Source organism: Fusarium subglutinans (genome assembly GCF_013396075.1).
Source record: "Fusarium subglutinans strain NRRL 66333 chromosome Unknown NRRL66333_c0000126, whole genome shotgun sequence".
Classification (NCBI taxonomy): domain Eukaryota; kingdom Fungi; phylum Ascomycota; class Sordariomycetes; order Hypocreales; family Nectriaceae; genus Fusarium; species Fusarium subglutinans.
Genome location: NW_023502189.1, coordinates 92,743 through 111,547, shown reverse-complemented (window position 1 = coordinate 111,547; position 18,805 = coordinate 92,743). Strand labels below are relative to the sequence as shown.

At 49.0% G+C, this 18,805-nt stretch overlaps 6 protein-coding genes across 6 annotated transcripts; 1 reads left to right on the top strand and 5 right to left on the bottom strand.

Annotated features, from left to right (window-relative positions):
- Positions 1-1,447: 1,447 nt before the first annotated feature.
- Positions 1,448-2,260, bottom strand: FSUBG_8888 (uncharacterized protein; the record flags this gene model as incomplete). Its single annotated transcript, XM_036687341.1, has 1 exon — positions 1,448-2,260. One exon carries the CDS (start codon positions 2,258-2,260, stop codon positions 1,448-1,450), a length of 813 nt encoding a protein of 270 aa, XP_036535642.1.
- A 1,299-nt stretch (positions 2,261-3,559) lies between these two features.
- Positions 3,560-5,656, bottom strand: FSUBG_8887 (trehalose-6-phosphate hydrolase; the record flags this gene model as incomplete). The annotated part of the gene is made up of 7 exons (XM_036687340.1): positions 3,560-3,964; positions 4,015-4,111; positions 4,165-4,506; positions 4,558-4,821; positions 4,870-5,023; positions 5,080-5,209; positions 5,258-5,656. The coding sequence occupies 7 exons, from the start codon at positions 5,654-5,656 to the stop codon at positions 3,560-3,562; spliced, it is 1,791 nt and encodes a 596-aa protein (XP_036535641.1).
- Positions 5,657-6,340: 684 nt separating this feature from the next.
- Positions 6,341-8,104, top strand: FSUBG_8886 (hexose transporter; the record flags this gene model as incomplete). The annotated part of the gene is made up of 5 exons (XM_036687339.1): positions 6,341-6,492; positions 6,547-6,590; positions 6,636-7,349; positions 7,398-7,805; positions 7,857-8,104. The coding sequence occupies 5 exons, from the start codon at positions 6,341-6,343 to the stop codon at positions 8,102-8,104; spliced, it is 1,566 nt and encodes a 521-aa protein (XP_036535640.1).
- A 241-nt stretch (positions 8,105-8,345) lies between these two features.
- On the bottom strand, positions 8,346-11,550 carry FSUBG_8885 (transcription activator amyR; the record flags this gene model as incomplete). The annotated part of the gene is made up of 5 exons (XM_036687338.1): positions 8,346-8,630; positions 8,680-9,115; positions 9,187-9,891; positions 10,480-11,389; positions 11,445-11,550. The coding sequence occupies 5 exons, from the start codon at positions 11,548-11,550 to the stop codon at positions 8,346-8,348; spliced, it is 2,442 nt and encodes an 813-aa protein (XP_036535639.1).
- An 884-nt stretch (positions 11,551-12,434) lies between these two features.
- On the bottom strand, positions 12,435-13,769 carry FSUBG_8884 (non-ribosomal peptide synthetase; the record flags this gene model as incomplete). Its single annotated transcript, XM_036687337.1, has 1 exon — positions 12,435-13,769. One exon carries the CDS (start codon positions 13,767-13,769, stop codon positions 12,435-12,437), a length of 1,335 nt encoding a protein of 444 aa, XP_036535638.1.
- A 1,957-nt stretch (positions 13,770-15,726) lies between these two features.
- FSUBG_8883 (uncharacterized protein) lies at positions 15,727-17,277 on the bottom strand (the record flags this gene model as incomplete). Its single annotated transcript, XM_036687336.1, has 6 exons — positions 15,727-16,046; positions 16,098-16,165; positions 16,214-16,704; positions 16,754-16,935; positions 16,991-17,126; positions 17,179-17,277. The coding sequence occupies 6 exons, from the start codon at positions 17,275-17,277 to the stop codon at positions 15,727-15,729; spliced, it is 1,296 nt and encodes a 431-aa protein (XP_036535637.1).
- Positions 17,278-18,805: the final 1,528 nt, after the last annotated feature.

Below are 18,805 nucleotides of genomic sequence, written 5' to 3'. Positions count from 1 at the left end.
GTTTAGTGGTCTCGGATCTCCGATCTCCAGGTACGCGACACGGGACACCTCGCGGCCTCCGAGCAATCGCGGGCCAAGGCTTGTGCACCATCTTGGCTAGCAAATAAATGTAACCCTCTGTTGCTTGTCCGTGTCGTACTGATTGTAACGTCGGGTACTGGAACCTCAGCGTCGTGTTGCTGTGACCATAACACATGGACCGCGGCCAACCACTCAATCACGATGCTAATGGCCAATGTCAACACCAGCCATGCATTTCCGGTGTCATTGCCACATACAAGCACGTGTAATAAGCCGGCCTGGCCCGGGTCTTGAAGGAACAAATGTAGGACAAGCTGCCGAATATCGTGTGGTGCTGGATCAAAACGTCAAGGTAGTCGCATCTTTTCTTGCGCGCCCGGTGACATAAATTTAAAATCCCTTTCCACATTCACAAGAGCATCGTGACAGCTAAAAACCATTGCTTGTGTATGTCGATTGCGACATTGTTTGGCCATGCGTGCTGCCTGTTAGCATGCTGCAGGTGGTTGGAAATGGAGTAGGTGCTGCATGTCGCACAACCAAGACAACGCGACAAATGAGCTTCTAACGCGTGACATCAGGCTGCGCAAAGGCAATTCCGGACAGAGGCAAGCATGTCAAACGTGTATGCCCATCAGACGAGCATCGCGGTCTGTAAAAGGTATCATGTCCGAATGCCAGCGCTTGGTCACACACTCCGGGTACCTCAGCCGGCATTGCGGGACAGATATCACATGAAGACGATCTTGGTACATATTAGAAACTCGCAGATGCGCATCTTGCATGTTGTTATCTGCCGCCGTCTAATCACGTCGGTCACATGAAGATTGTCCCGGTTGTTTGCTCTAGGGTTGTGTCGATGTCAACGCTAGACAAATCCCATACTGAGAGGCCATCAACGCGCAAGCAGGAGCCGAAAACAAGGCAAAGCTGCTCTGTACTCTTTCGTTGAATGGCAATTGATAAGACGCGACTAAATAGCCAAAAGGACATTTGCAAGCTTGCATAAGAGTCCGTGATTGGGGCGTTGGATTCAAACCGACCGGTAGCTGCATCCCACCCTATAGCAACCTCGAGAGGCGACATCATGAGGCCGTAGAAGCGCCATCAAACGGTGAACCATATCAGATCAGGCTTATTTTGAATTGATATGAAGTCAAGTCAAAATATCAATGGCGTCATGGATGCTGTTTAAGTTATGAAGGCTTGTTCTCAGCTTTTGGCTTTTTTCTGTTGGAAGCTTTGTGCACCCGAATTTCGTCACAAAGCGCTATGTTCACTGTAAGCTTCACCAAGTGGAACTCCAGACGCACGGGGAACAAATTACAATTAATCGTGATTATACTGATCTACTTATGGAGCAAAGCCTGCCGTGACTCTTTGGGCCAAGCCCTATCATTGCCATGATCCATCTTTCAAAACGAATTCACTTCGTAAAAGATAGAGGCAAGACAGTGCATTCGTTCTCCTCATGGCCTTGAACTCCCTCCTGCTCAGCCAAAACCTCGTCCATGTAGCTCCTAAGGTCACACATTGTGTTCTTGACTCGAATCGCAGCACGTTGCGCTCTGAAGGACCAGTAGGCCATTTGCCCCATCGCGTCAAGGGTTTCTTTATGCAAGCGACGTTGTTCGTTTCGCATATCCTCCAGAGCCTGAAGCTCTTCTTCTTCCCAGGGGTAGGCGGGGTCCTCGATCGGAGGGCGTGCCTGACGGGAGGCTTTGGACATTTCTTCGGGAGGGGATATGCGGATTTCTGGGACTGAGGGTTTTGTAGATGCCGTGGAGCTTTCGCCTGGCGACGGGGGACGTGAATCGCTGGCCGATTCATCGAGCGGGAGAGTTTCGGGAGCTTTCGGAGTTGGTTCGAGGGCAGGTAACGTGGGTGGATGAGAATGTACTAGAGGTGTTAGTGACTGTTGCGAAGAGTTCCAGGAGGCTTTACCTGACGACCTCAAAGCCTTGTGGCGCGAGATCAAGAATTCATGCTGTAGAAGCTGCCAGTCCATGGGGTGGTTCAAGTCACGAGGGTATTGTCTGGGCGACTTGAGCTGCGGTCGCATCGAAGGCACATCGGAATGCTCCAGTGATTCCTGGACTTGCGCAAGGTCAAACGAGCTGATGTTGATCGAGTCACGCCCACTGAACTCGTACGGGGTTGGTGTTCCTGCTTTTGTGTTTGGCTTCGAGGTACCAAGTCCCTTCGCAGGAGACTTCTTCTTCGCTTGAGATTTAGGCATCGCTGCATCCCTGAACAGCCAATGTCAAGTTTCCGCCGTGATCTTTCGTCGCTTCGAACGGTTGAGCACGAGGCAACGTCGGTTGGAAGCGTGTAGACCTATAAGCGGATGTTCTACGATTCACTCGCGGCGAGGGGAGAGCTGAAGGTTTGGAAACCTAGATGCTGAAGGCTCATGGAACAAACGCTGTCGCCAAAGTAAGTGTGCGAGTGCAAACGCAAAAGCGATGCGGGCGGGCCAAAGAAAGCAAACGGCAATCACCCGTACCTCTGGTATTGCTCGTTTGAAGAGTGCATGATTCTGGAGCGCCAAACACTTGTTCAGGCGATTGATTGCTCAAGCCGCTGTGAAGTAATCGGTCGAGGCACGAGATGATCCCCAATGCTAAGGGCATCATGGGCATCTTCACGGCAGTGCCAACAACCGGCAAGCAACAGCAGTCCTCGTCGCATAACAAAGGATGCAAAATAAATAGATGTCAAGAGACCAATAGAAACAGTAGCCTTTACGAAGGACATCCCGATAAACAGGCAGAGCGACTTTCCTTTGGAGTTTGAGGTTAGCAAAATGATCTGGCGCAGCGCGGAAACAATGACGTCGGTAGCGAAGCTTTGTACGCGCAGGGCGAGAGCTCAGTGTAACCGCGAGAACTGGACGGCGAATTGCCGCAGTAACACATTTCGTTGCTCGCTGCCCTCATTGAGACGTCTATACGGGCACCTTGTTGCTATCGTGAGATGCACAACGCGTTACTCGAGAAGGGATTCGCGAGTGTTCGGGAAAACATCGGCCCAGCTCTGCTCTCACAGAGTACAGAGTCTTCCACTCAATCAGGGTTAAACAAAAAAAAACATACGATTAGCTAGTAATGATTAATAACTGGGTATAATAGAATTGATTCGCGGTATACGCCATGGTGAAATGCTTTATTTATCGCTGTTGGCAAAAAGTCAAAAAATTGTTTCCCCGAAACCTGGATCGAACAAGTGACCTTTCGGTGTCAGTTAACAGTTACAGCCGAACGCTCTTCCAGCTGAGCTATTCGGGGAGGATCTCCGAAGCGGAGGAATAGCTATTGGTGCCAGCTGTGTCGTAAATTACCACTCATATCGCTTTCAACATAGATGCACCGTACACTTCAATCAACCTGTCCCTCATCTATGACTCCCACGTTTTGACATTGCCCAAGCCAGGTGCTACTCTTCATTTTCTGCGACTTTATCTACTGGGCTCTTGTGCTATTTATGCACCGGTTCTTTCTTTGAAACATTCATTGAGTCTAGGTTTAAGATATCTATTCTAATGCAATTGACAAACAAAAGCCTCAAATGGACGAAGATCAATCGTCTTCGGCGACAGATTGACTTCCGGCGTGTTTGCAAGCAAAACCTTGCCCGCCTGTAAATCGACAGGAGGGGACCAAGAAATCTCTCGGTCTCGGAAATTGCAAACAACGACAATCTTCTGTGCTCCATTCGACCGCGCATACGCAAAAACATCATCGTTCTCTTCGTCAAGAAGCTCGAAGTCTCCGTAGACGATGATGTCCTTCAGTTCTTTTCGAAGTGCAAGTGCAGATTTCCAGTGTTCAAACACACTATCTGACTGGGCGACCTGAGCCGCGGCATTCCACTCCTTGTAGTCGTCGTTTACTCGGATCCATGGTGTTGCTGTCGAGAAGCCCGCATTCGGTGATGAGTCCCACTGGCATCATGTCAGACGATCTCGTGATTCTACAAAGCGTTCGAGCTTACCTGTACTGGGGTTCGTGCATGATCGCGAGATTTGAGTTGGTATTCCTTGCGGGCGATCTCAAGGACTGCTGCATCAGAACCCGTTGTCTGTTTCAGCCTGATCACAAGTTAGCAACTGGTCAAGCCACCACGGGAAATGACAAGCCTTACTCCTCCCAATGGTTCAATGTTTCCAGGTCTCGATGCTCAGTCATCTCCCAATCCGCCGGCATGTTGGCCATGCCCAGTTCCTGTCCCTGGTATACAAACACTGTACCGCTCTGGAAGCATAGGAACGTGGACAACATCTTGGCCGACAGCGCTCGGTAGGCGGGCTTGTCGGAGGCCCACCTTGATACTGTCCTTGCCTGGTCGTGGTTCTCGAGGTACAGGGCGTTCCAGCCCTTGTTCTTGTACATGAAGGTCTGCCACTTATTGACAATTCTCTTCAGGTCTTGCATCTCCCATTTGTGCGGCGTGAACTTTCCTCCGTCGCCATGATCCATATCCACGCTGCATCAAGTCAGCAATAGATACACTTCGTTTCGGCGGAAGTTGACTTACATCTCGAAGTTAAAGATCATGTTGAGCTCACCGCGACTCTCGCCGACACTCTTGATGACTTCCTTGGGGTCTTGGACTGCTGGCATCTCGCCAACGGAGAAAGCGTTGTACTCTTTGAGGATCTTGCCAATATCCTGAAGATATTCGTGTAGTCGAGGACCGCAGGCGTAATGCTCGTCACCCCACTGGTACTTGGCTCCAGGAATCTTGACGGTGGCGTCGGGGAGGCCGTCTTGCTTGCTGATGAAGTTGATCACGTCCATTCTGCCAAGTTAGTTGTGCGGTTTAAAGCTTTGAGAGTAAGGGACATACCGAAATCCATCGACGCCCTTGTCCAGCCAGAAACGGATAACATCATGCACGGCCTCGCGTACGGGAGCATGTTCCCAGTTGAGGTCGGGCTGCTCCTTGGCAAAAAGATGCAGATAGTACTCATCAGAGGCAGAGTCGTATTCCCAGGCACTTCCTGTGCAGAATCTCATGTTAGCGACGAGAACGCCCGGACGGTTCGAGAATACATACCTCCGAAATAGGAGAGCCAGTTGTTGGGTGGCTGTCGCTCTCCATTCTCATCGTACCTAGGCTTTCGCCAGATATACCAGTCTCGGTAAGGGCTGTCTTTGGATGACTTGGAGTCTTGAAACCATTTGTGCTGTGAGAGGTGTTAGCAAGTGCTAATTCCGCCGTGAGTGTGTCTAACCTTGTCTGAAGTGTGATTGACCACAAGATCCATCAATAGCTTCAGATCTCTTGCATGCAGACCCTCTATGAGTCGCTCGACGTCAGCCATGGTCCCATACTGCGGGTCAATATCGCAGTAGTCGGCTACATCGTAACCCATGTCAACCTGAGGCGACGGGTAAACGGGACATAGCCAAACAATGTCAACACCGAGATTCTTGAAGTAGTCTAGCTTCTCAATCACACCAGGAATGTCACCGATGCCATCTCCATTCGAGTCCTTGAAGGATGAAGGGTAGATCTGGTAGACAGAAGCCTCCTTCCACCAGGCCTCGCTGATAGGGCTAGAGATGTCTTGTGTTGCAGAGGGCATGACTGATGGTTGTGCTTGAGTGGATGAAGATGGATGAGAGTCCATGGTGGAATGACAGAGACTATTTGAACATGGCAGAAGAGAGCCACGATGGAGATTCCGCTGTCATCACCGAGAATCTGCCCGCAGAGGGACACATGATGCGTCCAACATGCGGTGCGGCGGTGCCCCATCTTATTTCTCCCGAGAATCCTCCCTGAAAACCTCCCGAGAATCTTTCCGACACGTCATACCCACTTAACCAGGGCAGCAAATCGAGTCAGTAATCTTGCCGAGATTCTTCCCGCCAATCAATTCAGCTCTTGCTCAACCCCAGATTGAGAGCCAGAGAATTCATCGGGTTTTGTGGAGGAAAGCTGGGGAACAGCATCTGACCTCCATGGGGTGATTTCCCTGTTAGTTTATTCCAGGCCTTGAAGATTTTCTCATGATCCGAAAGCCGAGGGTCACCAGTCACGTATGGGCTGACGGTTAAGTGACTTGGTCTACGGTGATGCTTCAACTCGAAAACACATATATAAGCCCGGCATTGCTCCCAGTAAGTGTCCAGAGTCTCTATCTACATCAGCTTCACCAACAACAAATACTAAAGCAATCAGATCAGAAAGCTTTTCCCTTATACTTCAGGCTCCAAGACAATCAGCAGTTCCAACCCCTAGCACCACCAAATCTCTCTGCTCCTTTACCTATTCGTCAAGAACATCGAATCGACCACTACCGGGCGCCATCATGGCTGTCATATCCTCAAAAGATACCAATCCAGGCAATGCTGTCTACAAGCGATACAAGAATAACACGAACGAGAACTGGATGCACGATGCTGGCTTGAGAAAGCTCAACATCGGGATTGGGTTCATGTTCGCATCGGCTGCTGCCAACGGGTATGTTTCTTCGTTGCCACCCTCATGTTGGAAACCATACTGAGTCATCCCAAGATTCGACGGAAGTCTTATGAATGGACTCTTGACCATCAAACAATGTAGGTTCTTGTGCCTCTCCCAAAGCATCCACTGACATCCTTCAGGGCATGACAACATCGGAGATGTCAGCACAAGTATCCTCGGCCTGATCATAGCTGGCATCAGCTTGGGTGGTTTGCCAGCATTCATCCCCGCTGCATACGTCAGTGATTGGATGGGCCGCCGCTTCACCATCGCCTTGGGTTCTTCCATCATGATCGCAGCAGCTATCATCCAGGCTTCTACGAATGGCCCATGGGCATTCTTGGGCACTAAGATCATGTTAGGTATCGGCCTAGGCTTCGCACAAACGTCGGCACCACCTCTGACTACCGAGATCGCTCACCCGAGACACCGCGCCAACGTCACCAACATGTTTCAAGCCATCTGGTTCTGGGGCGCCATTCTCTCAGCCGTAGTTACCATTGGAACACTACACATGAGTGGCAGCTGGAGCTGGAGAATTCCCGTCTTGTTCCAGGCCTTCTTTCCAGGCCTCCAACTCATTGGCCTCACCTTTATTCCCGAATCCCCTCGATGGTTGATCTCCAAGAACCGACGTGATGAAGCTCTCGCAATGCTTATCAAGTATCATGCCAATGGTGATACCGAGGATGAACTTGTTCACTTTGAGTTCAAGGAGATCTGCACAGTCATCGATCAAGAGCGCGAAGCGGAGAAGAATATTGGTTTCATGTCATTCTTCAAGACCAAGGGCAACCGCCACAGACTTTTGATCTGTGTGTTGGTAGGTTTCATGATTCAGTGGGCTGGAAACGGTAAGTGACGCAGCGAATGACTGAAGTATGTTGACTGATTTGGGCCAGGAATTGTCTCCTATTACCTTGCACCTATCCTGACGAGCGTTGGAGTCACAGACGCAGTCTCACAAGCTGGTATCAACCTCGGTCTCCAAGTATGGAACGCCATTCTAGCTGCCATGGGAGCTATGGCTGCTGAACGATATGGCCGCCGACCACTGTGGCTTCTGTCTACCAGCGGCATGTTGGCCAGCTTCATCATAGTCACAGCTCTCTCGGCTGTGTTCGCCGAGCACGGCACCAAAGCCGCAGGATATTGCGTGGTGGCGTTCCTTTTCATCTTCTTTGGCTTCTACGATATTGCCTTTACGCCTTTATCCATTGCTTACCCTGTCGAGATCCTGCCATTCGACCTGAGGTCCAAGGGACTAAGCATCAACTTGACTGTTGTTTTCGCCGCTGGCTTCTTCAATCGTAGGTCATTTCTACGAACACTGAGAGATTGCCGCTAACATTTACTACCAGAATATGTCAACCCCATCGCTCTTGAAGCTATCCAGTGGAAGTTCTACTTCGTCTACATCGCAACACTGACGGCTATGCTGCCGACTATATGGTTCCTGTTCCCTGAAACGAAAGGCAGAACTTTGGAGGAAATCGCGGTTGTCTTTGATGGCATTGCTGCAGACCCTATTCACTCCGAAGTGTCCAGGGGAGTTCTACGCAAGTCAGTTGAGGCCGAAAGCATGACGGCTGGAGCAGAGCATGTCTGAGACGTCTAATAGGGATGTAATCTGGAGAATAACTTGAAAGAAACTTGGACAAAAATTTGTATCTTTTTATGAAAGTACTGGGGATTGTTGTCCGTCTAGGTATATTCATAAGTCGGAACATTTGAGATACAGGCCGCACCAGAATGAAAAGAGTTCTTATGCTTTATGCTTACAAGCTTATTGACGACTCACCATACTTTAATAACTACTAGTTGTAAAATATGGCCGTTGATGTAGCATTTTAGTCTACTAGGTTCATCTCTTCAGCTTGTAGATCATCATCCGGGACATCCGTGATCTGCAACAGCCTCCCCGGCCCTGCTTGGCCTAATGCACAGGCCATCATCTTCTCTCGCAACAGGGTGAGAAGCGCAGGGTTGGCTGTCGTTCGCAGCGAGGCGATCAAGCTGCTCAGGGCGCAAAGAATATCTCGAGGGCCAACATGCGCAGAATCTACATCTGCGAGGTCAGGGGCGCAGATGATCACGTCGGCCACTGAGTTTGCGACTTCAAACAATTTCGACATCTGTTCCGGATCAGCATTTTGGCGAGACTAAGATGCGATGGACTCTTACCATTCCAGGGCCATGGGTCTCGAGAGCGCAGGAGGATAGAGTGGTCAGTTTCGCCAGTAAATCTCTCGCCACAGACGTGGGAAACGAGACACTTAGACCTTGGTCGTTTGGGTCAGTATTTGCGTCAACGTATGGGATGGCCGCTTTCCACAGCACGACGCGCAGCCAAGAGTCAGTTACAACGATGTCGGCTCGCTGGATCTCGTTATCGCAAGGAGGAAGAGGATGACGTGCCCTCAATTGTGAGCTAATGGCACCTAAGAAGCCAACCTGGTTGGATCTGACATCTGGAGGGCAGGCGTCGTCAAAAGCTTGGAACAGTCTGCATAAACTACAGAATGCTGAGCCAAGCCCTGCGTCCTGGTGTGGGTGGAGTTCCGGGAGTGTCGGGCTGAGCTTAAATGTAGGAGGTAGGTCGTGTTGAACGGAGTGAGCCCTGGAGGCGTGTCAGCGAGTTTTGAGAGCGACGGCGAAAGCGAGAGCGAGAGCGAGAGACTCAGGGCTCACCTGTCCGTGATGAACAAGATCCACGCGATGCGAAGATGATACTGGACCATATCATGGTTCAGATCAGTATAGAACAAGTCTTGATGAAGTCCAAGAATATGTGCATATGCAATGGCTTCTCGAAGAAGTAGTGTAGACTTTGTAATTCGTCCTGTGTTGGAGTAGAAGACATGGAGGAAAAAGCATGTCAATAACCCATCGATGATTTGATGCTTCGAGTAGTCAAGCATCAGACGAGATTGTTCAGCTTCATATGCCATTTGATACGTTGAAGGGCCCACATCATCATTCGAAAGGCGAAGCTGGGCTCGTGTTGCTGAGCATATTGATGCGGCAAGGGCGTACGCAATCTTGTTATCGGGGTTGCCGAGACGGACGAGAAGTACTTGGTGGTCTATGACGGGCCATACAACATATAAACAGTCGTGATATATGTTCAAGTAGTAACTGAAGGATGATATCGGTATCCGAGCATCGTAGCTCACAAGCGTCATATCCTGCATGCTTTGGGGACTCTGGGAGCCGCCACTTGGCGAACTGTTTGATGATCCATTGTGCTGTGTGGGTGATGGAGCTCCAGTCAAGTCTTGAGCCTGGACTTCACCATCAGTATCGGTTCTTGTATGCTGTGTAGACCTCTGAGCCTGCAGGATGGCCTCTTTGGTACGCTTTCTGGGCCCTTTGGGACCCGACTTCTTGCGCTTCCTATCGTATGAGCAGGATAAAGACGTGGCCTTGCATTGCTTGCATGGCGTGTCCCCACTACATTTTATCTTTCTGATGGAACAAGGGTCGCAGGCGAAGCCCATTCTGATGAATAGTTGCAAGAGGTTGAGCGGGTTAAATAGAGTTTCTTCCTGTCGTGATCAGACTTGAGCCATTCGTGACAACCCCACTTTTGGAGTGACCAATGAGCCTAGACACTCATCCAACCAATCATTGTATCAAAATCCATGGTTCGTCAACCGAAGCTCACCATCACTTTGTTCTCACTCACTACCCTGGACCGAAGAATGGGTGCTCACTGCTAGACCAAGGAAGGGATCTGGAACACTCAATACTCGTTTCAATTTTACTTCTCTAGATTTTTTAATGCAAGTCCAATCTACGTATACCTGGGAAATGGCCTCTCCTTTATTTTACCCTCGAGACACGAGTCTAACACTCCATTAGGGAGTATACCCAATCATCACCAATCCTGGGTAAACACCCAGCTCATCCACAAGTCTTAATCCTAGTGGCATGAAATGCCAAGCTTATAGCCCACGCGCACTCATCATGGGGAGGAAGTACAATGATATCCACCAAGCTGCCACCAGTCGAAAGCTTGTTTGGTCCCGCTCACGAGAGCGACAGATGAGCATATGAGCTGAGACTACAGCTCCTGTCAAGATTGGTACGGCACAGCCGACAACACCAAGTCCCCAGTAAAGTGAACAGACCAATGACCAGATCATGACAGCTACAGCTGTGATCCAGCGGGTAGGTGCATCGCCAAGAATAAGAGGAAAGGTCTGGCGGTCGATCAGCTTATCACCCTCCTGATCACGCAAGTCTTGAACCTGGATGGTAGTGAAGACAAGGGATGCGCAAATGAGGAACCAGCCCAAACCCTTGTTAGTGAACTCGAAGTCCTCCTGAGAATTGGCTTGAATGGCGGTGACAGCTACACGGAGGGTTGCTACACGGTTGGTAGTGATACCGCAGGCGTTCATTAGCGCACGCTGCCACCAGCTCTTGTCACCCCAAGCACGCTCATTGTACAACCAGGTGCAGAAGAGGTAAAAGGCAGTTTCTTGCCAAGCCCCCAGAGTAGTATAGCACAGAGCAAGGAGGGTGACAATTGAGACTAGCTGCCATTTGTGTGCCAGCTCAGGGGAGATGCGACCAGCTGGAATGGGCCGCCACGGCTTGTTGACGCCATCCTCAATCACGGACTGCGGCTGACGCTGATTTCCGAGATTGAAGCAGAGGGTTAAGTGCCACGTGAAGTAGAGAGCAACGAGAATGCCCTTACCCATATCCTGCCAATCAATGTCGGCATTACTGATGGTGCCAGGACCAGCTAGGATCCCTGCGATGGCGAACGTGGTATTGATGCCGGTGGAAGTGGGCATATCACTTTTGGTGAAGAGGCATAATGTGACGAAATGGTAAGCGAGCTTCTTCAGACGGCTCGACCTTTCTGTCTCTGCATTGTATGCTACCTCAAGTCAGTCACATGCTGTAGTGGGTGCTGTTGGTTCAGGGGTCGTTACCAGACTGATGGGTCGCTTGCTTCTCCTGCATGCATTGCAATGAACTCTGTCGCATTGAAATGGGCTCATTGTAGCGCTTGGTAATAGTGACAGATCTGCTAGTCATTTTGAAGACGATAAGAGAGAAGATCGTTATAGAAGATGATAGTAGATTTGTTAATAACTGGGATTGAGATGAAAGCAATGAGATCTAAGGCAGTGACAGCTAAGTGAGAATCTTCGACTACTTATTCAAGGGCTTCTATCGTATTTTCGTCATAGGTACGCCCGCCACCGCTCCAAGGTTTGGTCGAAAACTCGTACAAGCCTTGAAAATTTCAAATTTACCGAAGCTACGAGTTTCAGGCAGCAAACTAATAATGATCGGCCAAGTCATCTTTGGTACGAGAACTGTGAAGAAGTGCTGAGCTAGGCAAGGATGGAGGTGAGGGCCACCCGGCAAAGCTTACCCACCTGGTCGATGTAACATCTGCCGGATTAGTCTGACCCAAGCTTTTTTGAGGCTGTGGGTTCCGGGGTCCAGCACGTTGGAGCCAGGTAGTAGTAAGAAGGGGGGATCTGCAATATGGAATTGCATCACGAAGGATGAGATGAACCATACGGGTCAAGGACACCAAAGGCGGTGAGAAGTAACGTCGTATTGGAAGGCTGTAGAAACTTGGAAGAAGACGTTTAACCACCTGCTATCCTTGCGTTCGGAAGATTGCCGTTATACAAAAGGATGGCAGTTTCAGAAGAGGCATTGCCGGCATGGCCGCGAGAGAGTTTCCCTTGATCAACGGTATTTTATGATAGACTTTCTCAAATTGATGTTGGAACTCGGCACTTGGCTCTTCATGGGAAACCAAACTGACATGAAAATATCAATGTTTTGATCTGCAATGCCATTGTACAAGCCGTGAAGCAACAGATGGAAGCAGCAGCGTATTATCTAATATTCTATGTGATGATGCAACTCTACTCAATCCTAGTATACGTGACCTGAGATTCCTATGAATCCCAGATTGGACCAAAAGCAGGCACTCCCAAAGCCTGCAAGTCCAGTACCAAGTCGATCGTCAGTTTTGGATTAGAGATTACTACTACAGCCTCGCTTTCTGTCTTCTTGTACAGGTCCAGAACTGTTGGAAGTGTGTTTGGTCGGCCCATAGTTGAAGTGTTGTGAATATGTGCATTATCTCCCATTCCCAGGATAATCGAAGCGATATTTGAACCGTACGTCTCCAGAGGATCTCGAGTTGACCAGAATAGAGTTACCCGAGTTTGCTGTGCAAGAATAACTGGAAGGCATGGTGCAATTCCGGATCCAGTAGCAACCAGAACAATACTGTTGAACATCGGGGCGATACGCAAGACACCGCAGGTTGGTGTACGGCGGATCCAAACTTCACGAGGTGGCTCGTTGACGACCTTCTTCGTCCAGTCCCCTGCATTTGAAATAACTACCGAGAAACCGTTTTCCTTTGGGTTGTTGACAGTTGCAAAGGCGTGCCATTCCAACAAAGGTCGAGATGATAGTCGAATGGTTGTTCCAGGTTGAGGATTGGTGTAGTCGAAGTACATCCGAAGAGCGTGTGAAGATAGTCGCTCAGAGACAACTTGAACTTTCCGACAGTTCAGCCAAGTTGATATGACACAACAAGTTGAGATAAAGACCAGCCAAACTGGTGCACTGGTGAAAACAGCCGCGGCGGGCGAATAACCCGGCTTGGTATTAATTGTTGCATCGAGAACTGTAAGGCACCAGAGAAGGGCCAGAGAAGACCAGCCAGCCAGTCGATGAACAACTTCAAAAGCATTGTGGATCTTCGCTCGTACTGAGGGGTAAGACATGACCAGCATTGCAATGAGAAGGCAGTCTAGCATGTAAATGATGACAATGTAAACCCACATGGCGGCATCTCGGTCCTCAGTGTTATTGAAAAAGCTGGTCTTCTCAATGGACATCATGATGAACCAGAAGGTAGCTGCCACTCCACAACCGCTATGCAGGCCTCCAAGATGGTAGATCTTGCCCATTCGTGATCTCAGCCAGAGTGGTGATGTCTTTGGAAACGCTGTGAAGACATAGTATAGGCCGTTGACGACATGTTCCTCTCGAATAACAATACTGACGGCCAGATTTATTGCCGTTGCGAGGCCGCATGCGTTTGGGTTTGCACGGCCATCAAGGAACCATAGCCACAGAAAAATGATAACTCCAATAAGGTTGAGGGTAAAAACGAACGTGAACAGAATGCGGTACTCTGAGGAAATAAATCTTAAGAAGCGAGTGAGTGATAGACCAGCAGACCTTTCAAAGGCCTTCTTCTCGGAAGCAACCATGGCAATAACTTGGGGTCGGAAATGAATGAAAGTTCAAGGGCATATGGAAAGCAAGATGCAAGTCCAATTAAGCTGACACACTGGTATGCTATCAAATGCAGCCTTATCACTGTCATATATCAGCTGTGAATGGGACTCTCGGAGTATCGGACGATTTACTCGAGGAACCCGAGTGATTAGCCATCAGCCCACCAGAACGTAATAGTGTATGATTCCTCCTATCTGCAAAATCTTCAAGCACAACCGAGATAGTGCTGTGCATTATCAGCCCGCCCACCTGAGTTGGGAGACCAGCCCAGGCCCCCAGGAACGGAAGAAACTGCCTGACCGTTGACGCCAGTCTAGCACGCGTGTTGAGGAGATCCCCGCTGCCAGAAGCTATCCGGGAGACCGGGACAGTCACGCTTGCGGCGCAAGAAACGTGGAAGATTTGGATCTTCTTCGACATACGAAGAGACAGGGAAGGGATGTATTCGGAATGTGGATGGCTTGGGAAATTGGACCCTACATCCTGAAAGATATCGTCACATTAGTTGAGCTGCACCAATACGGACATTGCCTAGATTTCTGAAGGTAGTCAATCCCACAATAGGATAGCTAGTCCTCCAAGTGAAACAGGCCCTGGTTAGTGAAGACCTGTATTGGGACATGCAACCTGGCGATGGATGGCTGGCGGATTGAAACATGGGGGTTTTGCGAGCTGTGCATAGAACAAAACATGGAAATATGGATATCGTGTAGATTATGCTCCATAATTTGTTTACCCAATTCACTGCCATGTTTCTGGGTATTAGTAGAGTCATTGAGCCACTTCAAGTCACACTATGGTACTACCTAATGGTGATGAGTTGCCAACAGAAGCCCATCAGACAATCAGACACTATGCGGCTGTGGGTCTGAGAATAAGACAAGCGCTACATGCAGTGGAAAAATGGATAACTATTGTTACATTGTGTATGCAGACTAAAGAATGAGGATGAGTAGTGCATCCTTGTGAACGCCGATAAGAGACAGTGACTGACGAACGGAGTAGTATTCGTCGCGGGGGGACGTTAGATTAGGCGAATCCGAGGTTGCATCAGAGCAAACCCGGTACTTACTGTATTATTACCAAGCACCGTGAACTCAGGTTACCCAGCTCCTGGGAACGTCAACATTGAATAAATTAAAGAAACGAATCGAGCATTTAAAACACGTCAGTCTAATACCCTTAAGACCAAATAGCTGGTATATTAGACCGAAGAGGTTAAAAAATATTATCCATGAACTGACTTTGACTTTGCTAGTGTCTCTCTTGTTGGATCCTGGCTAGCCATTCTCGGTGTCGCCGTTGAGGGAGCATCGAAGATGATGCCTGCCTAGGGATGCAACATCGAAGATTGGGTTTTGATTCTAAACGGTCCGCAAGGACGGAAGAGTCTCAACGGTCCCCGGACATTAGCGGCTCCTTATATGCCGATCACTGGGGGCCTAAGGACCGGGCCTTGGTGAGACATCATTGACACGGTGTTAATCCCAGGGATCCAATATAGGACAGGGTTAGGGGATGGCATCGAACCTGTGAGAGACCGCAGATCAGCAGGAATAAGTTCAGATTATTTATCTGCCTTTGGTTGACAACTGACTTCTCACAGTGAGACTTTTCTATGCCAGGAGGATATCCCCTTGACGGTTCCAGGGCGTCAGATGAACGATCAAGATCGACAACGGAATCAAATAACATCCGAATGACACGCGGCAGTATGAAAGAATCGACACCAAGGTATTAGAGCTTAAATCCTGGTAACGTTACTCAAGAGTCGCGTGGGAAGCAATTTTGTTATACGAATGAACGCGCCTATCTAAATGTGACCCATATACCGCACAGAGCTGGCACAATGAAGCTGATGTAATAAAACAACATCGAAAGTGTAAAATATTATCTAAGCGCTTCACAAAGCCACGCGGGCGTAGGCGTCTATGCCATCGAATGAACATTTGTGGAGCTTACATTAGTGGCAGGATCCGGCCCCTTGCCAATGAGACTCCGCTCATCAAGCTCATAGTACTCCTTATTGTCTGTCTTGGAACGAGCCCCGCGGCTGCCACCCCAGCTTCCAGCACTCTTGTCCAGTGTGGAGTCCTTGTTTGTGCCGGAGAAGCTCATCTTGGAGGCAATGGTAGCCATGGCGTTGGGCCAGAGATGCTTGAAGAGGTGACGGATGGCTGGGAGGCTTGCGCATACCATGCCGAGTTCCGTTTCCCAGATGGACCAGATAGTGACTTCGACGTATTCCCCTGACATTTGTGTTAGCATGGTTGCATTGAAACTTGATCCTATTGACTTACAAGTTGGGTTAGTCGTCTTTCCCAAAGTGATCAGAAATGGTAGTCGAATGATACTGAACACCGTGACACTGTGGACGTTAGCTTGCATTCAACGATCCGGGGCCATCGAAACCTACACAATGCCTAGACTGAACATTACAAAGAGCTGAATCTTCTGCCGACCCTTGACCTGTAGCTTCCAAAGGTGATTGATCGGCAAGACCAGGATGACGATGTCACAAGCCATGTTGATTCCACCAAATGCATAAGTCTGCGCGTTGAGGTCGTTGCAGTGGCCTTTGTGCTCGGCATCCCAGCTTGTCCAATTGTAGGAAGCTGGAAGACATTGGAGTGCAGTGGTGATCATTGTAGCAGCACCACACAAGCAGACAAAGATGCCGATCGACACCGTCAACTTCTTGAATTCGGAAGTAGTGAAAATACCGCGGAGAAAGAAAAGAATTGAGATCTTGGTGCTATACAAGTGAACACTGTACATGATCTGATCTATCCAGAAGAGCTTCAGCAGTTCGTACAGGCGCTCGAACGGAGTGATGTCCCAGATGTTTAGCCCGAAGCCAAGATCTGCAAGTCTGCACGCGAGATAGATGTAAGGCACTGTAGCAAACTATGCCACTTTGTTAGCAAAGGAATTCGAAGATTGGGCTGGAACATACTCCTGCAATAAGAATCGCATAGTCGTCAGGGCCAAGCTTTCCAAAGATCTTTAACTTGGAGTATATTCTCAAGATTACACAAATCTCGGCGAGGATACATGCAACAAGTGCGTTGATCCTGAACTTCATCTGCTGGCTCTTGACAGGAACGCCGCAAGCCAGGCTCTGAACTCTCATCAATGCTATAGAAAAGGATTTGTCAGTGCTCATTCACTACTACCATGGCAGGTGACCTACTCAGAGAGTCTTTGACCGTGCAGTTCTTCAGAACGCAAGCCTGTGTCAAGCCTGTAAATGTCTGATCTGTGCAGAGACATGTAGTATTTGTCATTGAACATGGCGACTGTGGTATCGCTTGCTGGACACATTGTATCTGGTCTAGTTGTTAGTCAAAGCTGGATGGTGGGCGGTAGGCTGTTACTGACATCGCAGTCAGGGAGCTGAGCAGCTAGCTCAGTAAAGCTGGCCGCATTAGCGAGCCCGACCATGGCCGCCACGAAAAAAGAAAATGACAGAAGACGCATGGTTGCAGAGTCTGTGTTGAACGTAATCACGGTGCAGTATCAGAGCCAGCTCAGAAATCAACGTAAAAAGACATGAACAGCAACAGGTAAGATGTCTTTTATGTGTCTATCTATATCACAGTACGCTGGAATTACGACAGCGAAGCCCCTGAAGATTTTCAACTACCGGTAATACTAGTAAATCCCCAATATCTGGTGTCGATGGGTCGAGTGGATCACTTGAATTGCCACTGAAAAGCTTCGCCCGTTGAATGTTGCATTCCGGCAAATATTCCTTTGTTTTATTCATTCAAAAGTTCATCAAAATCAACATACATAACCTGACAGTGTTACGCAGTTCACTCCGGAACATATCAGCACTTCCGAAAAAAGAGAAATGAAGGGCTAACAAGCATTCGAAACCTCCGGCATACAGGACCCAATATCCCGACACTATGGTACTGTAGCATCCAAGAACTAACGGCTGAAGATCAACATCTCTGTTGCATTATGCACCCTTGTTTTGGCCTTGCTTCCTCTTTCCTGGCTCGCAGATAGGGATGAGATGATTAGATGACAGGCGTTGGATGCTTGTTCCCTGATTTTATGACCCCGGTCGTTTCCCGCTCCTACTACTACGTCAGATAACCAACGGTTGCGAATGCAACGTAAGACCCTTGTTAGGCGTTGGGTACACCATCCTTGAGTGATTAGCAAAGGCTATGGTCATCACCAACTGCCGCTTAGTTCAGGAATTGCTTCCCCGCCCGTTTGTCAGTCACTGCTGTGGAGACGCACCGGGATTCGTGAGCCCTGCAAGGATCAAACTCCCTGAACTTGACTCAAGCACCTGCAGATTTATTATTCTTTGGCCGGGGACTGCCTGTCGTGCTCAATTGTGCAGAACCTTGCGCGAAAATGCAACTCCATAGAGCCTTGGGTGATTCCAACTCTGTATGTGCCCACTCAAGAGAGAGAGATTCGCGACGATCTTTTGCGGTCTAGGGATGAAGTTTTCCATCAGAGCAACTTGGGGATTCGTAAGTGCAAGGGGAAAGAAAAACTTCGGTCCACCGGAACTTTGACAAACGCATCCGCGTCATCAAATTTGCAGGAACTTCCAAAGCTATGACCTTGCTTCTGCCGATCTGTACCTCGAAACGCCAAGTTCGTTCGTCCAAGTCTCCAAGATCAAGTACGAGATGGTAAATAACTTAGGACTGCCTACCCCTGTCTATCAAGTTAACCAGCCACAGCTCATGGTATTTCGAACTCATCTCGCTCCATTGGACGATCAACTCAGGAGAAGCTTTCGGTGTTCCCACCAGCTTGGTAGCATCCTATTGTGATGAGCAATGCAAAGCCCCTTAGTACTCCGGAAGGACGGCCTCTACTATAGTGCGAAGATCAAATCTCTTGATGCATCTGGTATATAAACATAACTTGAACCTCCTAGGCCATGACAAATGAGTCAACTCCCATTCGCATTCGCTCTTTAATCCCGACCTCGTTCATTCTTTTTGCAGATCATTCGCTCGTTTTACTCTAA